At 42.1% G+C, this 20785-nt stretch overlaps 2 protein-coding genes across 13 annotated transcripts in view; one reads left to right on the top strand and one right to left on the bottom strand.

Annotated features, from left to right (window-relative positions):
* The window catches only part of LOC100224303 (C2 calcium-dependent domain-containing protein 4C), a 29793-nt gene extending 16174 nt beyond the window's left edge, over positions 1–13619 (bottom strand). The window contains exons 1-3 of one of the 3 annotated variants that reach the window (XM_072933842.1): positions 12107–12221; positions 8355–8449; positions 6753–6882 (exon numbers count right to left, since the gene is read on the bottom strand). In XM_072933842.1, the coding sequence (XP_072789943.1) occupies positions 6753–6862 (110 nt within the window). In that variant the 5' untranslated portion in view covers positions 6863–6882; positions 8355–8449; positions 12107–12221. Of the gene's footprint in view, positions 1–6752; positions 6883–8354; positions 8450–12106; positions 12222–13107 lie in introns of those variants that run through there. The other 2 variants (XM_072933843.1, XM_032750198.3) reach the window with 2 other exon arrangements.
* Positions 1–20785, top strand: part of TLN2 (talin 2) — a 198478-nt gene that overhangs the window by 42215 nt on the left and 135478 nt on the right. For 2 of the 10 annotated variants that reach the window (XM_030281587.4, XM_072933838.1), the window contains exons 1-2: positions 12649–12790; positions 16731–16844. Coding sequence is in view for 2 of the 10 variants with exons in the window: in XM_072933835.1 (XP_072789936.1) it covers positions 12616–12790 (175 nt within the window). In the remaining 8 variants the exon portion in view is untranslated. Of the gene's footprint in view, positions 1–12270; positions 12487–12599; positions 12791–16730; positions 16845–20785 lie in introns of those variants that run through there. The other 8 variants (XM_072933836.1, XM_072933837.1, XM_072933835.1 and 5 more) reach the window with 6 other exon arrangements.

Here is a 20785-nt window from a genome sequence, read left to right as displayed (position 1 = left end):
CTCTAATTGGCACTGTTACATATTACTGAATTCATGCCAAAATCATTCCTAAGGCTGGATGCTTACACTTAGTAGTAGTGTCTAGTACTGTTTGCTGCAGTACTACAACTGCCTAGCTATAAGGTTATCCTGGCAACCTCAGAAGCAGTGAAAGGAAAAAACCCAGTTCACTGTCTCATGAAGGTTACAGCTCCCAGTTCTCTAAAAAACTCCTGATAAAACAGCACAACTCATCCTGGATGTAGCTGTTGCCTCAGCACCATGCCAGTCATTTTTAAGATTCCCTAAATGCTTGTACAGAGAGAGAACTGATGTCTGACAGGCCAGGGTTCAGATACTACCTCATCCTATGGCCTTAACTCAGCAACACACCAAGTGCCTATTGGCCACAAAACAGGGCTCTGCCTCATCACTTCATGGTGCACTTTCTCCCTGTCAGTGCAGCAATAGTGCTCACCAGCAAGCTGTGGCAATGCCTAATCCTGCCCCACAGATTCCAGCAGGATTTGTGCCATCAGCTTCAAGAAGTGCAGGATCAATCAGTTAAAAAATAGCTTTTTCACAGATAGGACACAGACTGGCAGGGCACAAGCCGTTTCAAAATTGCAGCAGGGTTCTACTGGCCTTTTTAGGTGAAAACTGATCCTTGCCCATTGGACTGTTTTTCCTCCGAGAAAATGGATGCCACTATAGACCTAAACAGTTTTTCATTTTCACTGTTGCCACAGTCACAACTCTGAATATGCTGCTATTGCTGAGACATTCAATCCTGATGCTGGCTGCTGAATCAGGTCCTAGAAAAACAATCTGACACACAGAGCTTTGTCAGAGTAGTAGAAAGAGGCAATGCAAAGAAATTCTGAGAAATACTAAAGGCATCTAAAGATGCCAATAGTTACTGAAGTTCTGGGAAAAATACATTTATCAAAGTAGGGGGGTTGTTTTTGTGTATTGTAACATGTAGATTAATTGGCACTTAACTGCATGGATGAGTTATCCTCAGATACTGAGTGGCACTTCAGTATCATTCCTCAAAGAGCAATACTGAGGGGAAACTAATTTTTTGCCCCTGGTGTGCCAGCATTCCTGCTAAATCCATCAGTATTTGTCTCACAGAGGTGGCTAATATGGTCTAAAGTAAGCCTCCATTGCACTTATTTAGATATTTGGGAGAATCTACAGTCTAGACTCCTACATGGAAATCCAGTTTAGTTGCCACAAAAGAGATGACACTTCTGGGCGAGGGAAGAGTATTCCATCTCAGAAAGCTCAGAAGACAAAAATGGTTGGAAGTGTGCCACTGGAGAAAGTTACTCATTGGACTCAGCAACAATTGGAAACATTATTAAAATTTCTTCTGGATAGAATTGTGGAAAAGTAAAAGTAACACTTATTAATGACTGATTATTCATAGACCAATTCTTTATCCCATAGACTTATTCTCTATCCCTCACTTTCTCCACCAGTTTAGAACAGGCTGCTTCTAGGCCCCTTCACAAAGGCTCACAAAAGCCCAAGAGCATTCTCCACACCTCTAGCACCTGGAGCACTCTCCTGCATTTCTCCATCTTGCCACTTCTGTCTGCACACCACATAAGAGCCCACAACTTGCTGCTCTGCTTGAACAGATGAGTTTCTCCTCACTTGTTCTGCTAATCTTTCATACTTCATTTTACATGGGTCTAAGTTTTTGTCTGTCTGTAAATATCCATGGGTGTCTGCCACTACTCATCAAAAATTTTCCCTGACAGTTGTTTTTAAAGCCATATCTGTTTGATTTGTGAAGTGGCTAATTGAATGCATTCTATTTGGAAGACACAGTGAATGCAAGCCCACTACCAGAGCTGGCCCAAGGCTTCTTATCAGCATCAGCAAACTACCCTGTGCTGCCCTGAGGATGAAGTGCACACATTACACACAGAGCTGGCTTTTTCTGCCACAGAAAAGTGAACAGGATCCAGAAAAGGCTCACATGACCCATTTTTCCTGAAGTAGCTGCTGTTTCATACATTCCCATCCCCTTTCCTGGCAGAAGCAGCTGCCGGGCTGGTTTTCAGGGCTTTGCCAGAGCCCATTCTGCCATCCCTATTGCTGCCTCCTTTGCCTGTGCCTGGATCTGGGCCTGCCCAGCACTGAGAGATTAGTCTCATTCAAAAGTAAAGGAAAATCCCCAAATCAGCTGTCTAGGATTTCTGCCTATACATATACTTTCACTTCACTAGAAATTATTTATCTATCAATAAACTTGCCTGAAAAGTTGAAACAAAAATATGATTAGTATGTGTCAGTTCCCACCTTGAGTTTAACTCTTACTGAAATCTGCTGCATTATGTTAAAAGAAAAAAAAAAACAAAAACAAACTCTGCCCAAATTGCCAAGGTCACTACTAATTGCTTCTCTTTGGTAAATGAGGTAGGTATGTACATGCACACACATGTTCACAGACACCTACTGCATTCAACAGGCAAAGCACTTGTTTTGTGCTTTATTTGAATGATCAAATTTTTGCAAGGGTACTTGAAAAAAATACAAACTCTAAATCCAGCTATGCACAACGCAGGGTGCAGAATGACATGTAAAACCTAAGAACGGCACCGAGTTCCCATTAGGATACACACTCCAGTGAAGTTTCAGTTCATGCTTCATAATTAAAAAATATGTACTACACTTAAGAAATCCCTCAACACACTTCATGAGCACAAGGCTAGAGTGATATAAGAGAACTTGTACTGCTCCCTTGCTTTTGGATACATTTCTTCTTAGCAATTGACCACAAAATGTGTAATAGTGCATGTTTCATATGCAATACATTCCAGCAAGTAAAGCATCAGGGATTTATCCACACAAAAGCTCCAGATCTCTCATTCCCCCTTCCTGCAAGATAAGGAGGAGGAGCATATAGCACAATGAAGACTAACCCATTCTGGAAGGAATGCAGGTCTGCACTTAAACAGTGAATTTTGCTCTTGAGGTCATAAATAGAATCCAAAAAGAGAAAATAATTTTGTAGAATTCATTACATCTGTGGGAAGAAATCCATGGGTCCATTTTCCAGAGTTGAGACAAGCTGTCTCAGGCCCAGCCTTGCAAAGCATTCAGCTGTGGGAAGGAAGGGGTGGCTTGGCAGAAACAGTAAAGCTGGTCAGGGAGTAAGGGAAAACTGCCAAATATACAAGCCCTGATTACAATTAGTTGATTTAAAGACTCTTCTGTTACGAGATCTCTAAAATGAAAAAGAAAAGGTTGGGGAATGTTTAGCCCTGTTCTAGTGGTATAGCTGGGTACATTAGGTGCTCCAGGGCACCTCACCTCATTTGCATTACAAGCAGCAGAAAAGCAATGGACACGGCCCCTTCCAGGGAATAATGTCCCAGAAGGGGTTTGATGGCAGCACAGGGCTGCCAGTGTGGCTTCCTAGAAAAATGCAAGAGACCTGTGCTTGAAGCAGAGTGTGGGAGGAGGAGCAGTGCCAGCCATCCTTGACTTCCCACCACCCAGCAGGAGATGGGACAACTGAACATAAGCAAAGCCAACCCTGAGAGCTAAAATGTCCCCCAAAACCAGAAAGTCCAAAAGTGTCACACAGCAGACTATAAAATTGAGTCGTGGCTGTTGCATTTATGCTCTCCCCAGAGCTCAGGCATGCCAGAAGTAGTAGAGTTGTCATTAGTAACTGCTGTTATAATTTTAAAAAGGTTGTTCAATCATCATTGACTTAAGACATCAACAAAAGACGATAACAATCAAGAGATTTATCAAAGAAGTTACAGATAAGGCAACATACTTTTAAAGCAGTCTAAGATAAGGATTCATAGGACACAAAAAGGATGCACTGATCTATTTTTATAGAAATATAAATTACATGGAATATTCTATTAATTATGTGCTGTCTGTGAACTCATACAAAGAATACAAATTTTTCATTTTACTGAATGAAAATTAATTTGCTATTCCCATGGCTAAAAAGACAATTATATATGAACTTGACAATTGCAATCAGAAATTACTAATTACTTGGTTGAGACTGTTATTCTTATAAACCTGGTTTTATATGCATGAACAAAATGATGTGCTCTGATTAGAGCAGGAAGCAGAAATAACAGCACTAGCACAAATGTCTAGAAAATGCCTTTGCAAACAAGAATGCTGCAAGATCTAGACATCACTTCAGTTAAATCCAGGCCACCCTGATGCACACAGGTAGAGGTTGCTTGCTCAGCACTGCCAGACAAGGCCTCCATTTGCACACTTACCCTTAAGACACATTATGCAGAATTATCAATTATGTATAATTATAGTTTCCCACTTAATGGCAGAAGTGGCTCTTCTCTTCCCCCACAGACCTTGTAAAAGCTGATCTACTTCATCAGGTTTTTAGAATGTTGCATTTTTCACCCATTTAGATAGCATTGGATAAACTGACCTAAGACTTTATTGTTGAAGACAGATTCTCAAAAATCTACTGCCTTCTTTATGGTAACTCCTTTTATCCTCCAAGTTACTGACTATCTAGTTCTATGCACTTTGTTTATGGAGCAAAATTCTACCCATATACTGCAATCCCTTTCAGAGCTCAAGGTTATTCGAAACATTGCCACCAGTTAGAAGGAAGAAGTTTCCTTATCTTTTGGGCCCCTCCCCCACCCCATTTTTCCCCTCAGATTTTAGTATTTTTCAGCAATATAGTAAAATACCATTGAGCAAAAGCACTGGCATATTTCTACTACATTAAAATTATGCTTTTATGTACATATACTGCTTAACAAAAAGGAAAAAAATAATTTTCCTACTAAAAAACAAAACCAAAAAACAAGACACCCAACAGGAATCGAAATATCTAGAAAGACAGAATCTCAGGTGTGTGAAAAGTTAAACTAAAGCCAGTAAATGCTATAGCAGAAGCCCTTGGCAGGGCTTCCCTCTTGCTGTGGAAAAGGCCAGACTCACAAGCCTGTGCAGTACACATGAGCCCACCTGCCCCTGCTCACAGCTCAGCGCTCACCTTACACCTGAGTGCAGCGCCCACTCCAGCTGTAGAGCATCAAGGTACAAGGACAAGGGAGAGCAGCAGAAATAGTCAGGAAGAAACAGACTGAGGAATCAATGTAAGAAGCTTCCTGACAGCACAGATGACAAATGTCTTCCTGTACTCTGACCTACCACATGCCTTATCTTAGAAGCAACCATCCCAAAACACAGCTCCATTTTCCTGTGATTTCATTCCTTGGCTCTCCAGAGGAGATCAATAGACACAGCAGTGCTGGCTGCCTGCAGAAGCCTGGGGCCATGCCATGGAAATCCCAGTGTGGCCATAAAGAGAACAGCAACTGAATGGGAAGCAGAGGAAGGAACAAAGCTTATCTAATGCTTTAACTCCTCAAACCCCACGTGTTACTGATAGTAAAACTTTACAAAAGGAAGGCCTTGTAAAATCATAGCTCAGACCTGTTACTTTGGCTAAGTAGAAAAGGACTGTGGGAAAGAGACTCAGCTAAATTAGAGGTAGAAAAACACGTTATATACCCACCGTGTGTTCCCATCATGATGTATGGTGGTTGGTTGAATTATGTTTGATATGGTTTAAAACTATGTAACTGATAATGAGCTAACTGCTTAAAAAGGCCTGGTTCCTTCAATAAAGCAGCTCTCCCTTGCATCTGCCTGGGGACTCTGCCTCACTACAGACCCTCACCCAAGTAGTGTTAAAGTAGCACATGGCCCCAAAGCAGATACTTCAGGATGGTTTTGCTTGAGTGAAAAGTTTGCAAATAAAAATTGATTTGGAAGAGTTACACTACTGGTACACATGGAGTTTACCCTATGGGCCCAGATGTTGTTGTTTTTTTTTTTTTTTTTTAAACACACACATTAGAGGAGACTCGCAATAAAGAATAGTGCAAATGACACCAAGTTTTTCTTTGGCAAAACTCCAGCAGGAAATAATCCTGTGTCAACTACAGCTCTGTCCTCTGGTACCACACAGATTCAATGCACATGTTGCATTTGTTTAAATACGTCCAAGTCTGCATTTCATTGTTTGTAAAGACTTCTTTGCTAAAAATCATAAATAGCCAATAATTCTGAACAATAGAACAACTTGATAAAAATGAGGCACAGTTCTTACCATGCACTGAAGGAGATTATACAAGGAAAAGGAAACAGAGTTACATGTCTTCAAACAAATAATTTAGATAAAATATAGTATTAGGTAAGGTGCTAACAACATCTCTCATTTTAAAGGTAAAGAGTTTTATCTAACACTGAATCACCCTAGTTAAAGAAGCACAATAAAAATTGCTCTTTATTCCAGAAAAAGAGTTAATGTATTGTAACATCTGGTGATCCAGGGAAACAGCAATGCATTTCCTAAAATACCTGGCATTGTTCCAGTGCTTTATCAGCATCCTGAAAATACAGGCAATTGAAAAAATACCACTATTGCTGCATGATACGAATTTCAGACAAAGCAAAAAGTTCAGCATAATTCCATACAAGTCACATCCAATTTGGATCACACCATGTAATAGCCAAGCAATTTAGAAGGCTGAATTCTGTTTTTAGAACTGCAATAAAGTATTTTCACGTGTAATTTGTACAGCAGACTTTATGTTCTGGATACAGACAAGAAAACAAGAGAGGGTCAGACTTCTAAAAATCAATACTAATTCAGTAGGTGTTTTGGAAAACAAACCTAGCAAAGCATGTCTACTGCTACTCAGGAATCCCTGTATTAAAGACTCGGTATTACTTACTGTTCATATTGAGAATTATCACTTAGATGGATGTGGGTTTGTGAACAACGGTCCTCATGTTCATTTTCTGATCCTTCTTGCAGCACTCTTGAAAATCTGGAGGTGTTCATCAGACCAGAATGTAGCTCAGCTGCAAAGAGAAGCATTAATGTGTTTATCAGAAGCCACAGAGGTGTATTAACTAAAAGGCAAATTGGGTTGCCTTCTGAGGGACAGCATTCCAGAAAACACTGCTGGTAGGGAGTCAGAACTTTTCTGATGATACAAATAATCAGAAAAGACACATTGAATACAGGATCAATTTAAGACCCTGCCACTGTTGGTGCTGTGTCAGACACAACTGTGTGGGATGCTACTCTGGTTCTTAAATCTCCTGAGCTCCCATACCACCAAACCTGTGTCCCATTAACTTTGCTAGGACTGACATTTTCTGTGGTAACTAGATCAGAATTAAAATCCTAGCCTTCATTCTCTTGCAGCAGTTCCCTTGAAGTTTAGGTACCAAAATACCCTCTTTGTTTTCTGCAGCTTTGGTCTTGAGTGTTCCTTACCAATAATGTCAACCCTGTAAATTTATTTTCTCATTTGGAAATAGCTGATAATTTTTTTGCAGATATAACCCACATAAAAGAGAAATATAATTTATTTTCCATATCGTATTTTTGTAACAACAAAGCTAAAAATGAATTTTCTAAGATCAGCTGATGCTGCTTTAACAATGCATTGTCTTTTCATCATAACCAGAATTAGTAGAGCTAGGAAAAATTGTTAGATTATGACAAGACTGCTACACTGCTGTGCCTTCCCTAGAATACTGTAATCCTCTACCATAAGATGAGAGGGACATGATCCCTTCAGTTATTTAACATCTTTTTTAAGGACTGACATCCAAAGAAAATTTTTTTCTAATAAAATAATTTCTGAAAGTTACTGGGCAAATCTGAAGAGTAAGATTCAGCAATGCTGTAATGCCTCTTAGTAATGACCTACTTCCTTCCAGAGCTGGATCTTTAGCAGGACCAGTGAAAAGTTTACAGATAGGTCCAATTATTACAAAAATAAAGAAGCCCATATAAGTTAAGAACATGGTTATGGTAGCACAGTAATGCTGTGGTTTTTGTAGAGTGCAATGGTATTGAATAAAGAGGATGTTGCCAAAAAGGAAGGCAGTATTTACACCAGGCAAGCAGCAAAATTGTCACACACAAATTCACTTCCCTTTCACACCTGCAAGACCCTTCACTGAATGTTGGACAAAACATGTGGCACATGTTATTTCACACCTGCTGGTGGATATCTGGCAGCTACCAGTGGGGGTAAGCAATGGGGAAGAAAATCAGAACCATCCTCCTTCCCCTATGCCCTGCCCACCTGTAGCACAGGGGGGTTTTGCTGCCACTGCCCCTCAGCTCAGGGAGATTTTGGGGTGTTGCCCAAGGAGAAGATTTTTATGACTCTGATGAAGTCAGAGGACAGCAATAAGCCTCAAGGCAGCAGAGATAATTTAATCTTCATAAAGCCCACAAACTGCTCACAATACAAGGCATCATGGTATCAAGAAGACACCAATTTAGCAAAAGTAAGCACTGCAGTTAAAAATACCTGTGAGTACTGAGGAAGAGGTTAAAGAATCCAGAATGATGAGAATAATCTGAAGATATGCTCCACTGTCAATAAACTCAGCTAGTAAAGAAGGGCTCAAAGAGAAAATTAAAAGTTTAAATACAAATACCAATTAGAAATTAATCAGCTCAGTATCAGAATAGCAGAGATCAGCTAGAGAGCTAATTGGATTCACAAATTAAAGCTAAAAAGACACTGGAGAGAGTTACAATGGACTTTGAAAAGCATAAAGTTAAAATAATCCAGAGAAGAGTACAAAAATCCCAAAAAATTAGTAATCTTTCTATGAACACTTAAATAGGTGTCAAGCAGAGCAAAGAAAAAATTTCAAATGAGGAAGTAACAACTTCAAGAATACAAAGTCTAGATTACAACCCACTTGTTTATTGCAACTTAGAGCGAACAGAACAAAAAGAATCCATGTGCAAACTTGGACTGGGTCCCCATAGAAAATTCCTAGTAAGACTAGTAGAATACCAAAAACCAGTTACACCAAGAAACTGCAATATTCCCTAGCCCAAGGATTTTAAGAGAAAAAAAACCCCAAAACCCCAACCAAAACCACTCCCAGCAAAACAAGAAAAACTCAGAAGCCACGCTACAGTACACAAACAAATGCTACAAGACAGATATTAGGACAGCAGACAAGTTCAACAAAGAACCCAAATTTCTAGAGAAACTTGCATCAATAAAGCAGAGCCAAAAAGCCCCAGGCCCAGGGCTGATCTTACACCGAGCACCTGGGCCATGTAGGCAGGAGGTGTGGGTGGAGGCCCCAGGTGAGGTTGGTCAGGGCCATTGAGGGCTATGAGAGCACTCAGAACCAGCCCCACCTGCAATGCTAAAGGAATACTGGCAGTGCAGAGCCTTGCTTAGTATTACTTAGCGAGGATAAATTTGACTTATTATAAAGGTCACTTTTATAAATGTCTTCAATATATCTGTCTAAGCTATCCAGTGTAATTATTAAAATAGTCTTGTCACACACAGAGAATCTAGTTTACAGGCTTGGGTATGATTTAGGTTACATTTGAATGGACTTGTTCTGAGACAGTGATTTAAAATGTATTTGAAATGACAGATGGGAACATTTTTTATAATGTACTTCATTGAAGGTCCCTGCACACAGACTGGTTCACCCAAAACATCAGTAAATATGCCAGTGCTGCTCTCATCCACAGGATATTTTGAGGGCCAGAATGCTAAAGTAGTTGCAATACCAGGATTAACAGAGGGTTTTGAACAAGTATGACAAGTACAACAGCATTTAGGAATAGTCTGGGAGGGCGCTTCATGACTGTTTTGGGAGATCAGTTAATGTCTGTCTCCTGACCTGTGGGAAAGGCAAACCACTAGAGACATCCCCGATGTTCACACACCACACCTACTTCACTTTGAAGAAGGACATTAGATTGGTGTAATTTTTTCTCTCATAAAACACACTTACTTTTAAAGTTCTGGGGTTTGGTAATAAGATGGAAAGATAACATGTTAGAATAGCTGGGATGGCAGAAAAAGACAACCTTAGAAGTGAAGTCAGGTGTCCAATAGAATGCCTTAATTTCAAAGTATTCTCTGAATACAAATAAAGCCTAGAATTATTACTGAAATAACAAAAGCTCAATCCTCACATGACAGATTGACAGAATACCTCATTTATTGTTGCATTAGTTTTATCAAGGATTCTTACTGCAGAATGCAGGTATGTGTTCAGACCACCTTGTATTTGAATATAGGGGGGAAAAAAATACTGGTTTGTCCCAAAGCAAGTCACCAGCAGGGCAGAAAGGGAGACAGTAAATGTGTCCAGACACACAGATGTATTGAGAGAAGCAAGACACTGAAAGGATACAGGGGAGCCTGGTCTTGACATTGCACTCCATATTGCAATGAAATTTTGTTCTTTGGGATTGGGGGGTACTTTTACTGACATTACTGAAATCTCTTTGCAGACATTTCAAAGGAGTTATTTGGAGGTCAATGCAGCACAGAGATTTAAACAGCCTTCCTGTGAGCTGAGAGGAAACAGAAGAACACAGAAATGACAAGGGCAACAGAGACTGGAATCGCGGCCTTGCATGTTACTATGTGAAAGAACACACAGGTTAGGAAGAGGTTTAAAAGTGAAGGTCGAAAAATATCATGCAATCAAGAATAGCCATGGTGTAGAAGAAGCTTCTCTTGATGCAGTATTGCAGCCAGGAAATAGGATAATACTGCATGAAGAAAAGAATGAAATGTATCATTATTTATTTTTTTTTAGAGAGATTAAGTTGTATGCCACACAGAGAAAACCACATTGTTGTAAGCTTATCATCATGGTAGTAAAAGGCCAGGAAAAAACCCAAACCAAACAGAAAAGCCAACAAACCAAAACACCCCAAACTGCTCTTTATGTAAATATTATGGCTGTTCACAGGTAACTTACATGTGTAAAAGTACCTCTAAACCACAAAAAATACTTTAGTCATCACTTCTTTTAATAACAGGTTGGACAGTATCTCTTTAGTAAGGGATGATAACAATAACTCATTTGTAAAACTGGTAATATTGTCAAGTATTGGCAAGTTGTAAGGCAAATCCTGTATAGCTTCTATTTTAGTTAACAGAGCAGACACTTATTGTTTGTTTGAAAAAGCTGGCACAGCTCAGGGTAACTATTAGGGATGTTGAAATTGTGATGCTTTTAATTCTGTAGGGTGGGTGTATAAAATAATATTGTTGGGTTTTATATCTATGGACTGCCTTGAACATGCCTACCAAGTGCATTGATACAAGCTGTGTAACTGTGTTGGACTGTGTCACCATGCATTGTGAGTTTAGTGTCTTAAGGTTAATTTGTTGGAGCAAGATTACCTGAAAGGCAAAACCAGCTCTATACTGATGCAGCTCTTTTAAGCTGGTTACCAGTAAAAATATTGACTACTGACTGTACTTCAGCTAAATCAGGTGAAATTATTTTAACTGCATGATTACAAGTGTTGCAGTTTTACAGAGGCCCCAGTATATATGGCACTAATTCACGTAAAGGACCTAAGTTGGAGTAGGTATTTATTTTCTGATATTTGTATCAATATATGGGTGTGAAAAGCATTTACATAACTCTAACAGTGTTAGAAGTGTTCAAATGATACAAGCTGTGTAAGGGGAGCCCTGAGTGTCCTTTGCTGCTACAGCAGTTCATTTGCTGCTGGTGTTGAACCCTGGCCTGTGTCAGGAACGCTGTGGCCAGCAGGACAAGGGGTGTGATTCTTCCCCTGTGCTGTGCACTGGTGGGGCCACAGCTTGAGATGTGTCCTGTTTAGGGCCCCTCAATTCAGAGAGGACATTGAGGTGCTGGAATGGGTCCAGAGAAGTGTAATACTGTTGGGGAAAGGTGTGGAGCACAGGTGCTGTGAGGAACAGCTGAGTGCGTTTAGCCTGGAGGAGGCTCAGGTGTGACTTTAGCACTCTTCACAATTCCCTGGAAGGAGGCTGCAGCCAGGTGGGGGTAGCGGTCTTTTTCCCACGCAACTAGTAACAGGACAAGAAGACATAGTCCTAAACTATGTCAGGGGAGGTTTTGGCTGGACATGAGGAAGAATTTCTTCACATAGAAGGTGATTAAAGATGGGAACGGGCTGCCTAGGGAGGTGGTGGAGTCACCAGCTCTAGAGACGTCTGGCACTACTCAGTGCCACGGTCTGTTTGACAAGGTGGTGTTCGGTCTGAAGCTGGAACTCGATTCCCACCTAACGCATTCTGTGGCTCGTAAGCGCCTGGCGCGGCGCCCCGCGGGCGGTGGGGGCTGCTCCGCACACCTGCGGCCGCGCCCTCGCCTTTCCTCGCCCGGCTCCGTCCCTGCCGCGGCTCTGGGGGCTCCGCCGGGCGCGCGCGCGCTGCCTGAGGGGAGCCTCGAGCCCCGCCGTGCCCCGCCGGCGGCGTGCCCGGCCCCGCGGGTCCTTCCCCTCCCCGAGGGGCTGCTCCGGCTTTCCTCCTCCTCCTCCTCCTTCCCCCGAGGAGCTGCGGTGCCCTGGCCGCCGCTGTGCCGGGCGGCCAGAGCGAGAACGACGCTACCTCACCGCCTGGGCGAGGGCTGCGGCCAGCGGAGGTGTCTCTCCCTCAGGCCCAGGTGAGGGGGAGCTCCGAGCCCTCAGGTGAAGCGGCCTCTGCTCCGGCCGCTCTCTGGGCGCGGGGCGGGAGCCGCGGGTCCCCCCGAGCGGGCCGGGCCGGGCGGAGGGCGGTGGAGCGGCCCGGAGTGATGACGCGCTTCCTGCCCTCCCCGCCGGGGGTCTGCGCCTGGAGTCCGCAGCGGCGGCGGCTGCGGGCGGCGGCGGAGCCGGCGGGAGCGGGCAAGAGGCGAGCGGGGGGAAGGAAGGAAGCGAGAGAGCGGCGGGGCTTAGGCGCTCCGCAATGCCACAGTAACAGCGTTCCCGGTAGGAGCCCGCAAGGACCCTCGTCCTGCCCCGCCGTTGCACATTGCATAGAGCGTGTGGTCTGTGCGGAGCCGCCGAGAGGGGGAAGACTCGGCGCGGGGCTGAGCGGCGGGAGCGCGGAGCCGCTCGGCTGCCGCGGGGTTCTGGATGCGGGCTGCCTCCGAGCGGCAGCAGCCGCGAGCTGCTTCGCCCGTGCGGGCTCGCCCGCGGGCAGCGCTGCCTGCCCAACAAGTTGTCGGTTCCAGGGAGCACAGCAACAGCCCGGCCCAGTGCCGTGCGGGCTGAGCCCCGGGAAGGGGAGAGCGGCCTCAGCTCACCTATCGTTCGTCAGGAGCCGGGCCGGCATGAGAGGGAAAGAGCGGTCTTTGGGGATTTCCCTGTGCCGTGGAGGGCAGGAATAGGAGGCAGGTGCTGGTTCGGCCGGCCCCTCGCATCATGCCTGGGAGAGCGTGGCGTGGCCGGGTCGGAGCTGTGTTTGCCCGGGGAACGGAGCTGTTCGCTGCTGGGCGCTACTGGCGACCGTGATGTAGATAAAACCTTTTCGCAATACGTGGTGAAATGACGACCTCCCAAGGACGATCCTGCCGCGTCTGCATATGCGTGGATTGTGTCTATCTATGTGTGTCTCTGTCCGCGTCTTCCCACGGGAGGGTGGAACGGCTCGCGTTGGGAGCGGGGCTCAGGGCGGTCCCGTGGGGCCATCCCGGAGCGGAGGGAAGGATGCGGCCGGCCCCGCACACAGGGTGGGTGGGCGGCTGCTCCGCAGCCCCGCTGTTCTCCGGGGCGTGCAGGGGTCCCGCGGCTCCGGGCTGCCTGCCCCGGTGAGGCTCCGTGAGCAGGGCTGAGCAAAGCGCAAAACCTCCCTTCGTGCGAGGTGGCGTTGTGTGCTTGCAGCGAGGCTGTCCGCGTCCCGGCTGGGGTTCTCCTGTGTGCCCTGAGACCTCCGTTTCTCTGTTTCTTCTGTCTCTGCGTGCAGCCTTGCCTTCGGGTGTCTGGAGAGCCCTGGCGCGGTGTCACTGCATGGGAACACCTCACTGAGAAATGGGCCTCTGCTGGCTTTATGCTCACCTTCTGTAGCACCTTTTTTCTGCTGACCAGCCATTTCAGATTTTTTAGGCTTTTTGTGTGTTAAAATGCTGCTATGACGTGTAGTTAGAAAGATTGTGGGAATGTTCATAGAAAAAACCTCTTCTCAGTTTAAACAATTGTCTGCTTCCCTCCAAATATTTTTAAAGTTTATTCTGTAGACCTATATTTTGGAGCAAAGTTTGAGCCATATTAACTTGCAAGGCAATTCTGGGTTTGGAACTATGTTACTTAGAGGCGTTGAGGAGTTCTGCATTCTCCGAAGATCCCAATGGCTATGGAACAATATCCCTATGATTTAAAAACAAAGAAGCAACATATTTCTGAGATTGCTCTTGCTTATGTAAAACATTACTTGTTTGTATGTTTATGGCAGTGTGTTTTAAGTAGGAATACAACCTGCCAGTGTTAATTAAAAATACCTTACAAATTGTAGTATATGAAAAGCTTTCATATCTATATGGTGTAATGGTCAGCCATACTTCCAACAGAACAGCTTTTAGATGAGTTTACTGTGAGTTAAGTTGGCTGAACTACCATTCCTGCTTTAATTTTCATAATGTGACATTTTCAAGGGAGATTCAAGGTTATCACACAGCTGAGGAGGAAGGGGGAGTCTCTTGCCTCCAGTGTCTCTTGATTCTTGGAAGTGCATTCATTTGAGTTTCCTAATGCCTCATTTAACACACTGGTCACTACAGAACTAAGGGGTTAAGTGGAATACTAGCTTATCTGTTAGTGACAAAGTTATTGAGCTTATGTAAAATAAGAATACTTATTGTTTCTGGTTGCCAATCTAAGTGGGCTAACTATGGCAAATTTTACTAATATTCAACTTCTAAATCTCAGTATAAAGTCTATAGCCATTTCATATGGGATACCCATTCATTTTACCATTCACATTACAGGAGTTTATCCTGAATAATTGTCCTCTGTGTTTTTGGAGTAACATCTGTTGCATGATATCATGTAATGGAATGTGGTACAGACTAATTTAAGTTGATTTGAAACATTGCCATTGCACTGTAGTAGTGCCTGAGAGGGTGAGAGGTTTTGTGGTGTGTGTGATGGATAGATTGGTTACAAGTAGACAATATTGAGGAAGATGAACTTGCATTTGAACTGCAAAGGATTAAGTAATTTTACTCTGAGCTTGGTTTGTTTTACAGTTTTACTTAGACTTCTTTCATTGCTTGCCAGCTAATGCAATGGCTGAATTCTACTTATATTAGGAAATCCATCTACAGTTATATTTATAACTTTCAGTGCAAAACACCACTACAGTAGAATCCCAGTCTTATTTTGGAGTGGGAGGAGTTGGTTTGAAAGAACTGTCTAGCTGTGACATAGCTTGAACTGCATGAGAGTTAGTTTTGCTGTGAAAACTTTCATTTATTTGGTATTATTTCTGCCAAGATTTGACTGCATGTAGCAAGGATGTTCTGATGCATTAATATTTGGATTGTCCCTTTATATGCTTACTTATATGATATGTATCTATTAAATCTGTGCAAATGCAGTCTAGATGGGTTGCAAAAATGGCAGTACTTAATTAGTCACCACATCTAGACAGGAGTTCAAACATCTCACCTCCATTCCTTTTTGAGGTATTGCAGTGTCAGATAACTGTTGGGTTATCAGTATTGTATGTTCATGAAATATGAGCAATACCATTTGTTGAAGTATCCCTACAATCCATAATTTTACCATTGTGGTACTGAAAACACCATTTGAGTTTATTCTCAGCTGCCAGTCCTATCTGACCTCTGGAGATTTTGGTAAGCTGCCAAATATGTAGACATCTTGATATTATTTTTTTTTATATGAAGAGTTTCTTGCTTAGCAGTGTTTTCCAGAGTCTGCCTTTGTACCAGGCCCTAATTAGGTAAGAAGTGTGAATGTCTTGACAGACCACTGTACAAGCTTTCAGAAATTCTTTTCTCCTCCCTGCTTTTGAATCTTTAAAATTTTTGGCAAGTCTGCTTGTGCATGTTTCTGCAGACAATAGAATGCTGATGCAAATTGAGAACAGCAAGCAAAATGTTGGGTGTAGTTGCACATGGGGGGAGGCTGTCTTAATAATGCAGTGTTATGTTTCATTTGTTTACTTTTGGATTTTAATGTTTCACATAGGACAAATGGAGATGGAAATTGCAGTAGTCCTGAAGGAGAATGCAGGTTTTTGTTTCCAGGGCTCTGCTTTTGACTACATATTGTTACAAAAATAGATAGTAAATTGAACTTCAAAAATTTTGGGGCAAAGGAGATGCAAATGATGAAGCAGAGGGTTTTTTCATAGTAGTTTATCTTACAACTTCCAGAGGCTATGTTAAGCAAAATTATCTAGGGTTTTGCAATTCAGTGGATGAGATTATGATTACGGACATCATGCTGCGTCTTAAGCTCTTTTATACTTGATTTTTATTGTTGCGATTAAGCAGTCTATTCCTTTTACACAAAGAATGCCTTGAAGGTAGCCTGAGCTCCTTAGATGTATAAGTGCTGATTCACAGCATGGGGTGCAATCCTGGGTCTGATCTGATGTGTTCAGAGTATTGTGCCTTTTGTCTCTGAGTGCAGGGAAGTTCCACCTTTGGAGTGAGACTGGTATGCTTGAGTATGAGAAGGTGGTAAGGAGCCCTGTGCTTAGTTTTAACACCAGACTTTTAACTGTGTATAATGAATTTTGTAGCTTTCTGTCCCTGCTAATGCTGCTGAAAACCCATTTCACAGTAGTCAGAGAACCATTTCCCTGGGTGTGCTATGTGCACACATGCTTATCTTGGAATTGAGTTTGAATTAGCCTGCATACTTGAAGCAATTGTGATAACATTTTGATATTTTCCACTTCCAGTTGCAAGCTGGAATTTCATCCCCAGAGATCCACCCCCTCGATTCTCAAAGCTCCAGCACCTTCTTACTCAAGCATCTTCATAAAGCTAGAAAATGCACTGACTGACTTCACAAGGTGAGGGTGACTATACAACAGTAAGTCTTGTCTTAAAGTATCTTTACAGTATTACAGTGCTGACTTACTTGTAGTCCCTTTACTTGGCAGCTACCAGTTGATTTCCTGCCAAGATGGGCCAGGCTGGCACTTGAAACTGCCTTCCTTTCATTCTCAGTAGGTAGCTCATCTTTCTGTGTTCAGGCAGCAGGAAGAAAGTATGGCCTGAAGTGAATTGTAAATGAACCTTGTGTCTCTCTCTATGGTAACCTTTGTAAGGTTGAGATTTCTTATTTTCGTGAAAAAGTGACAAATAACCCAGGAACAAGCATGAGACTCAGTCTTCTAAATGACAGCAAATAACTATTGAGATAATGAAGAATCAAGGGTACTACATGCACTGATTACTTTTTTGAGTTGAATAACAATTTTTGTTTACCAGCTGTGGTAGATTTGTTGCTCTAATATATTGAAAAGTTTAGGTTTTCACTGAAGTATTTGGTGTAGTGGTGTAAGAACCTCTTAAACAATGGCATTGTCTAAGTTGTCTAACAATGGCAAGTTGTGTAATCCTTTTCTTATTGCATATCGTTTATTTTCATATAATGATCTCTCTTCACATTTCTTGAGAGTTGATAGCTGTAATGTGTTAAGCAACACTTTGTCTCAGCAACCTCAAGTCCAGCCTACCCTGTGGTTTGGTTTCAGTTGTGTTCTGTACTAGCGGGAAAGATCTGATTTTTTCTGGAATGTGAGATTTAAACTTTGTGTATAGTTGACATAAATATAATCATAAAACAGTTCCAAAAAATTGCTGGCTCGAATTTGTTCAGCTGGAAACATTAATTAGGCTTAAAGTAATTTACAGTGAGTACCTTTTACCTTAGTTCAATTTATTTGTGCCAAATGCTGTGTAGCAGGAAATGGCAAAGTGGCACTTGGCAGACAGAACAGCAGCAGGAGGGATAGATTATCAATGGACAGAAGTGATGGTGCATGTTTGAGAGAAGACCATGATAGGGGTGGTCTCAAGAATGTGATGGTGGTGTAGGACTGATGGGCATAATCCTTAACACAATGAATACATTTAGATACCATGATAACCAAAATTTAGCAATGGGCCTATGAATGAATATATGAATAAATGAAATCAGGAGGTCTAACTTTAATTTCAGTTTACTGTAGCTTGCAATTTCTGTAATTCTTGTAATTCTTCGTCATTTCTGACTGCAAGATTTTCTTAGATGGTTTTTTGTTGTGGTATAAGGACATATCTGTTGATAAGGTTGTGTCTGAGCTCCCTGGGGAAAGGACTGAGCAGCAGTCATTGCTGCACAGCCAGCACACAGGATCAAGCAAAAGGAACCAGTGGTGTCTCCTGCGTCAGGGTATCACCAAAGGCACTGGTGCAGGGAGGAAGAGATCAATGTCCAGCTTCAATTGAAAAAAGCAAAGGCTGTGGGAAATGAGATCCCTCTGTTGTGTTGTTTAAAGTACTCTTCGGAAATGTTATGTGCAACAGCTGAGGATGTACAGATCCCAGGCAAGAACCCAAGATATTGTAGTATGTACCAACTCTGAGGAATATTTGGGTTTTTTTCATAAAAAAAAAAAATTGGTGGCTGTGTTTGCAGTTGTAAGGTCCAGATAAGCTTGGTTGTTTGCTGGGTTGTCTGTTCAGCTGCACTGTGATACTAACGAGACTTAAAACCAGCTGATTAGTGTAGGTGTGTGTGCAGGAGACCAGAAGCTGTGATGAAAGGGTAGTTAACTTTGCCTTGTGATCTTGAGCAGACCAGACTACAGATTAAATACAGAACAAATCCAGACATTGAGGAGGGGTTGCAGGGGATGTAATGAATTTTGTCTGAGGCCTTTGTATGTAGTGGACCTGGACATGTAAGGGGTCAGTTCAAATGGATCACAGGCGGTGTATGAGTGAGTGAAAATTTATTCTCACTGTCCTAGGCAGAGAATGTATTTTTAGAGTTTTCATGTCAGAGCTTTAGCTGACTCTGCAATACCACTCCCAAGGGAACAGCAGGGCTTTGGTGATGAGGCAGAAAAACACCTTGATTGTGGTACAAGTGTGTGGGTAAGGTGAGCTGCTTATGCAGCAGTTATGCACTTGGAGGTTATTCAACACAGACAAAGGAAGCCTGCAAGCAGGAGGAAGGATGGATGTGGCCTGAGGAACTGAGCAGACCAGTACAGGAGCAATGGTAAGGGCAGGCTATGAAAGTGGTTCAGTAATGAGTGTGAATATCTGTGTGGGAACAGTGTGTTCCTGCCTCAATGCTATTATCATTCCTTTTCAGGGATAAATTGCAGTTTGAAGCGTTACAGATGCCATCTGTGTATGAGGGTAAAAATCCTCTAGTACTTTAGGTTGAAAACTAAAAGCACTGTTTTCCATGTGGATCGTAGTATAATCAGCCATTGCCTTAACTTCTCTGGGATAATATTGCCAGCCTAGTGGCAATGGTTAAGGCAATAGTTTAAGGCAATGGTTTCAAAATATTTTTTTGATCTCACACCCTTATCAGTAAAAGATTTGTGAGAACACACACCAAAAATAGATGTGTTATTAATAAATTTGCACACATACTACTCTACTATTATTATACACATTACAGAACATACATGAAAATTAGAAATTAATAAAAGACAAACAGAATATATTTTATTTTTTAGCAAAACCCATTTTTACTTTGATTAAGGAATAATTTAATCAGAGCTGTGTGATTGAATATGCATCTCAAAATTTTTTTTTAAATGTTGGTATACAGCTATTCTAAGGGCCAGTTCTAGGTTCACTTTATTTCAGTACTTGGTTTTAATGACTTTCCAAGCCAAATAAAATGCCTCACAAAGAGAGATCCAAGTGAAAGAAATGCATTGTTGGTGCTTACTAAATAATGATACTAATTTTCCACTCCCATACACTAACTATGCAGAGATTCTTCTTGGGATTAATCTATTAAATTTCCACCTTCCCTGATGTCAATCAGTTCTTCTTGCAGACTAATGGGAAGATGTTGCATTCTTCTCTTTTCCTGAGGGACTTCTTTTGGAAGATTTTTAAACAGTGTTGAGGTTTTTAAAAATAAGTTAAAGTTTAAGAAATTATGTACAGCTTTCAGAGTTTTTTTAGGAGGTTTTTCAGTGGAAACATTTGTAAACATCTATTTTCAAAACAGTCTCTGTAAAGTGAGTTTCTTCTGGAAAGCAGTTACCTTCTTGCTCCCTATTAAAATGTCAGCCTCACCTTGAAGGGACACCTTAGGTGTGTATTTATTTGCAAATATCTGGTAGGTAGGATCATGCTGACAGCCTCTTGTCAGCACAGAAAAGAACAGGCAGTTTTGAACAGTTGCCTTTGTCGGAAAAAACATATGGTGTGTCATTAAGTGTGACAACTCTTTTAAGTCCTTTGCCACAAGCTAACTAGCAAAACTTACTGTGGGAGTATGAATTTCATGGTCACTCCCATCTTGTTATAAGGTATTCTACTGCTTGAAGATCTTATTTTTATAAAATTATATAATCAATGACATCCTGAGCACTTGGTGCACTCCTGCCTCCAGCATTGCTGTGTTTGTTTATCTATGAATGATGCAGTGAAAGAATTTCATGTGTGGTTATGGAATGACTGCTTTAACTGGAATAAAAAATGAAAGGATTCCAGTGTAAAGATTACAGATAAAATCACTTAAGTGTACACTTGCACAGTTTTCTCAGAAAACATTGTTTCTAGTAAAGAAATAGTTTACTGTTTGCTCTAATCTGATACATTGTTCCTGGAGTGGCTCACAAAGAGAAGCTCCCAGGGTGTTTCACTGTTGAAACAATCCAGCATATACCCTAAGATGAGGCATGTAAGAAACATCTGTAAGGTTAGCCAACAATGTAGCACACCTCCCACACTGCATAATTTGTCCTAATACTTGTTTCCTCAAATC

Source organism: Taeniopygia guttata, chromosome 10 (genome assembly GCF_048771995.1).
Source record: "Taeniopygia guttata chromosome 10, bTaeGut7.mat, whole genome shotgun sequence".
Classification (NCBI taxonomy): Eukaryota; Metazoa; Chordata; class Aves; order Passeriformes; family Estrildidae; genus Taeniopygia; species Taeniopygia guttata.
The sequence above is the reverse complement of the archived record's forward strand: the minus strand, read 5'-3'. Positions and strand labels throughout refer to the sequence as shown.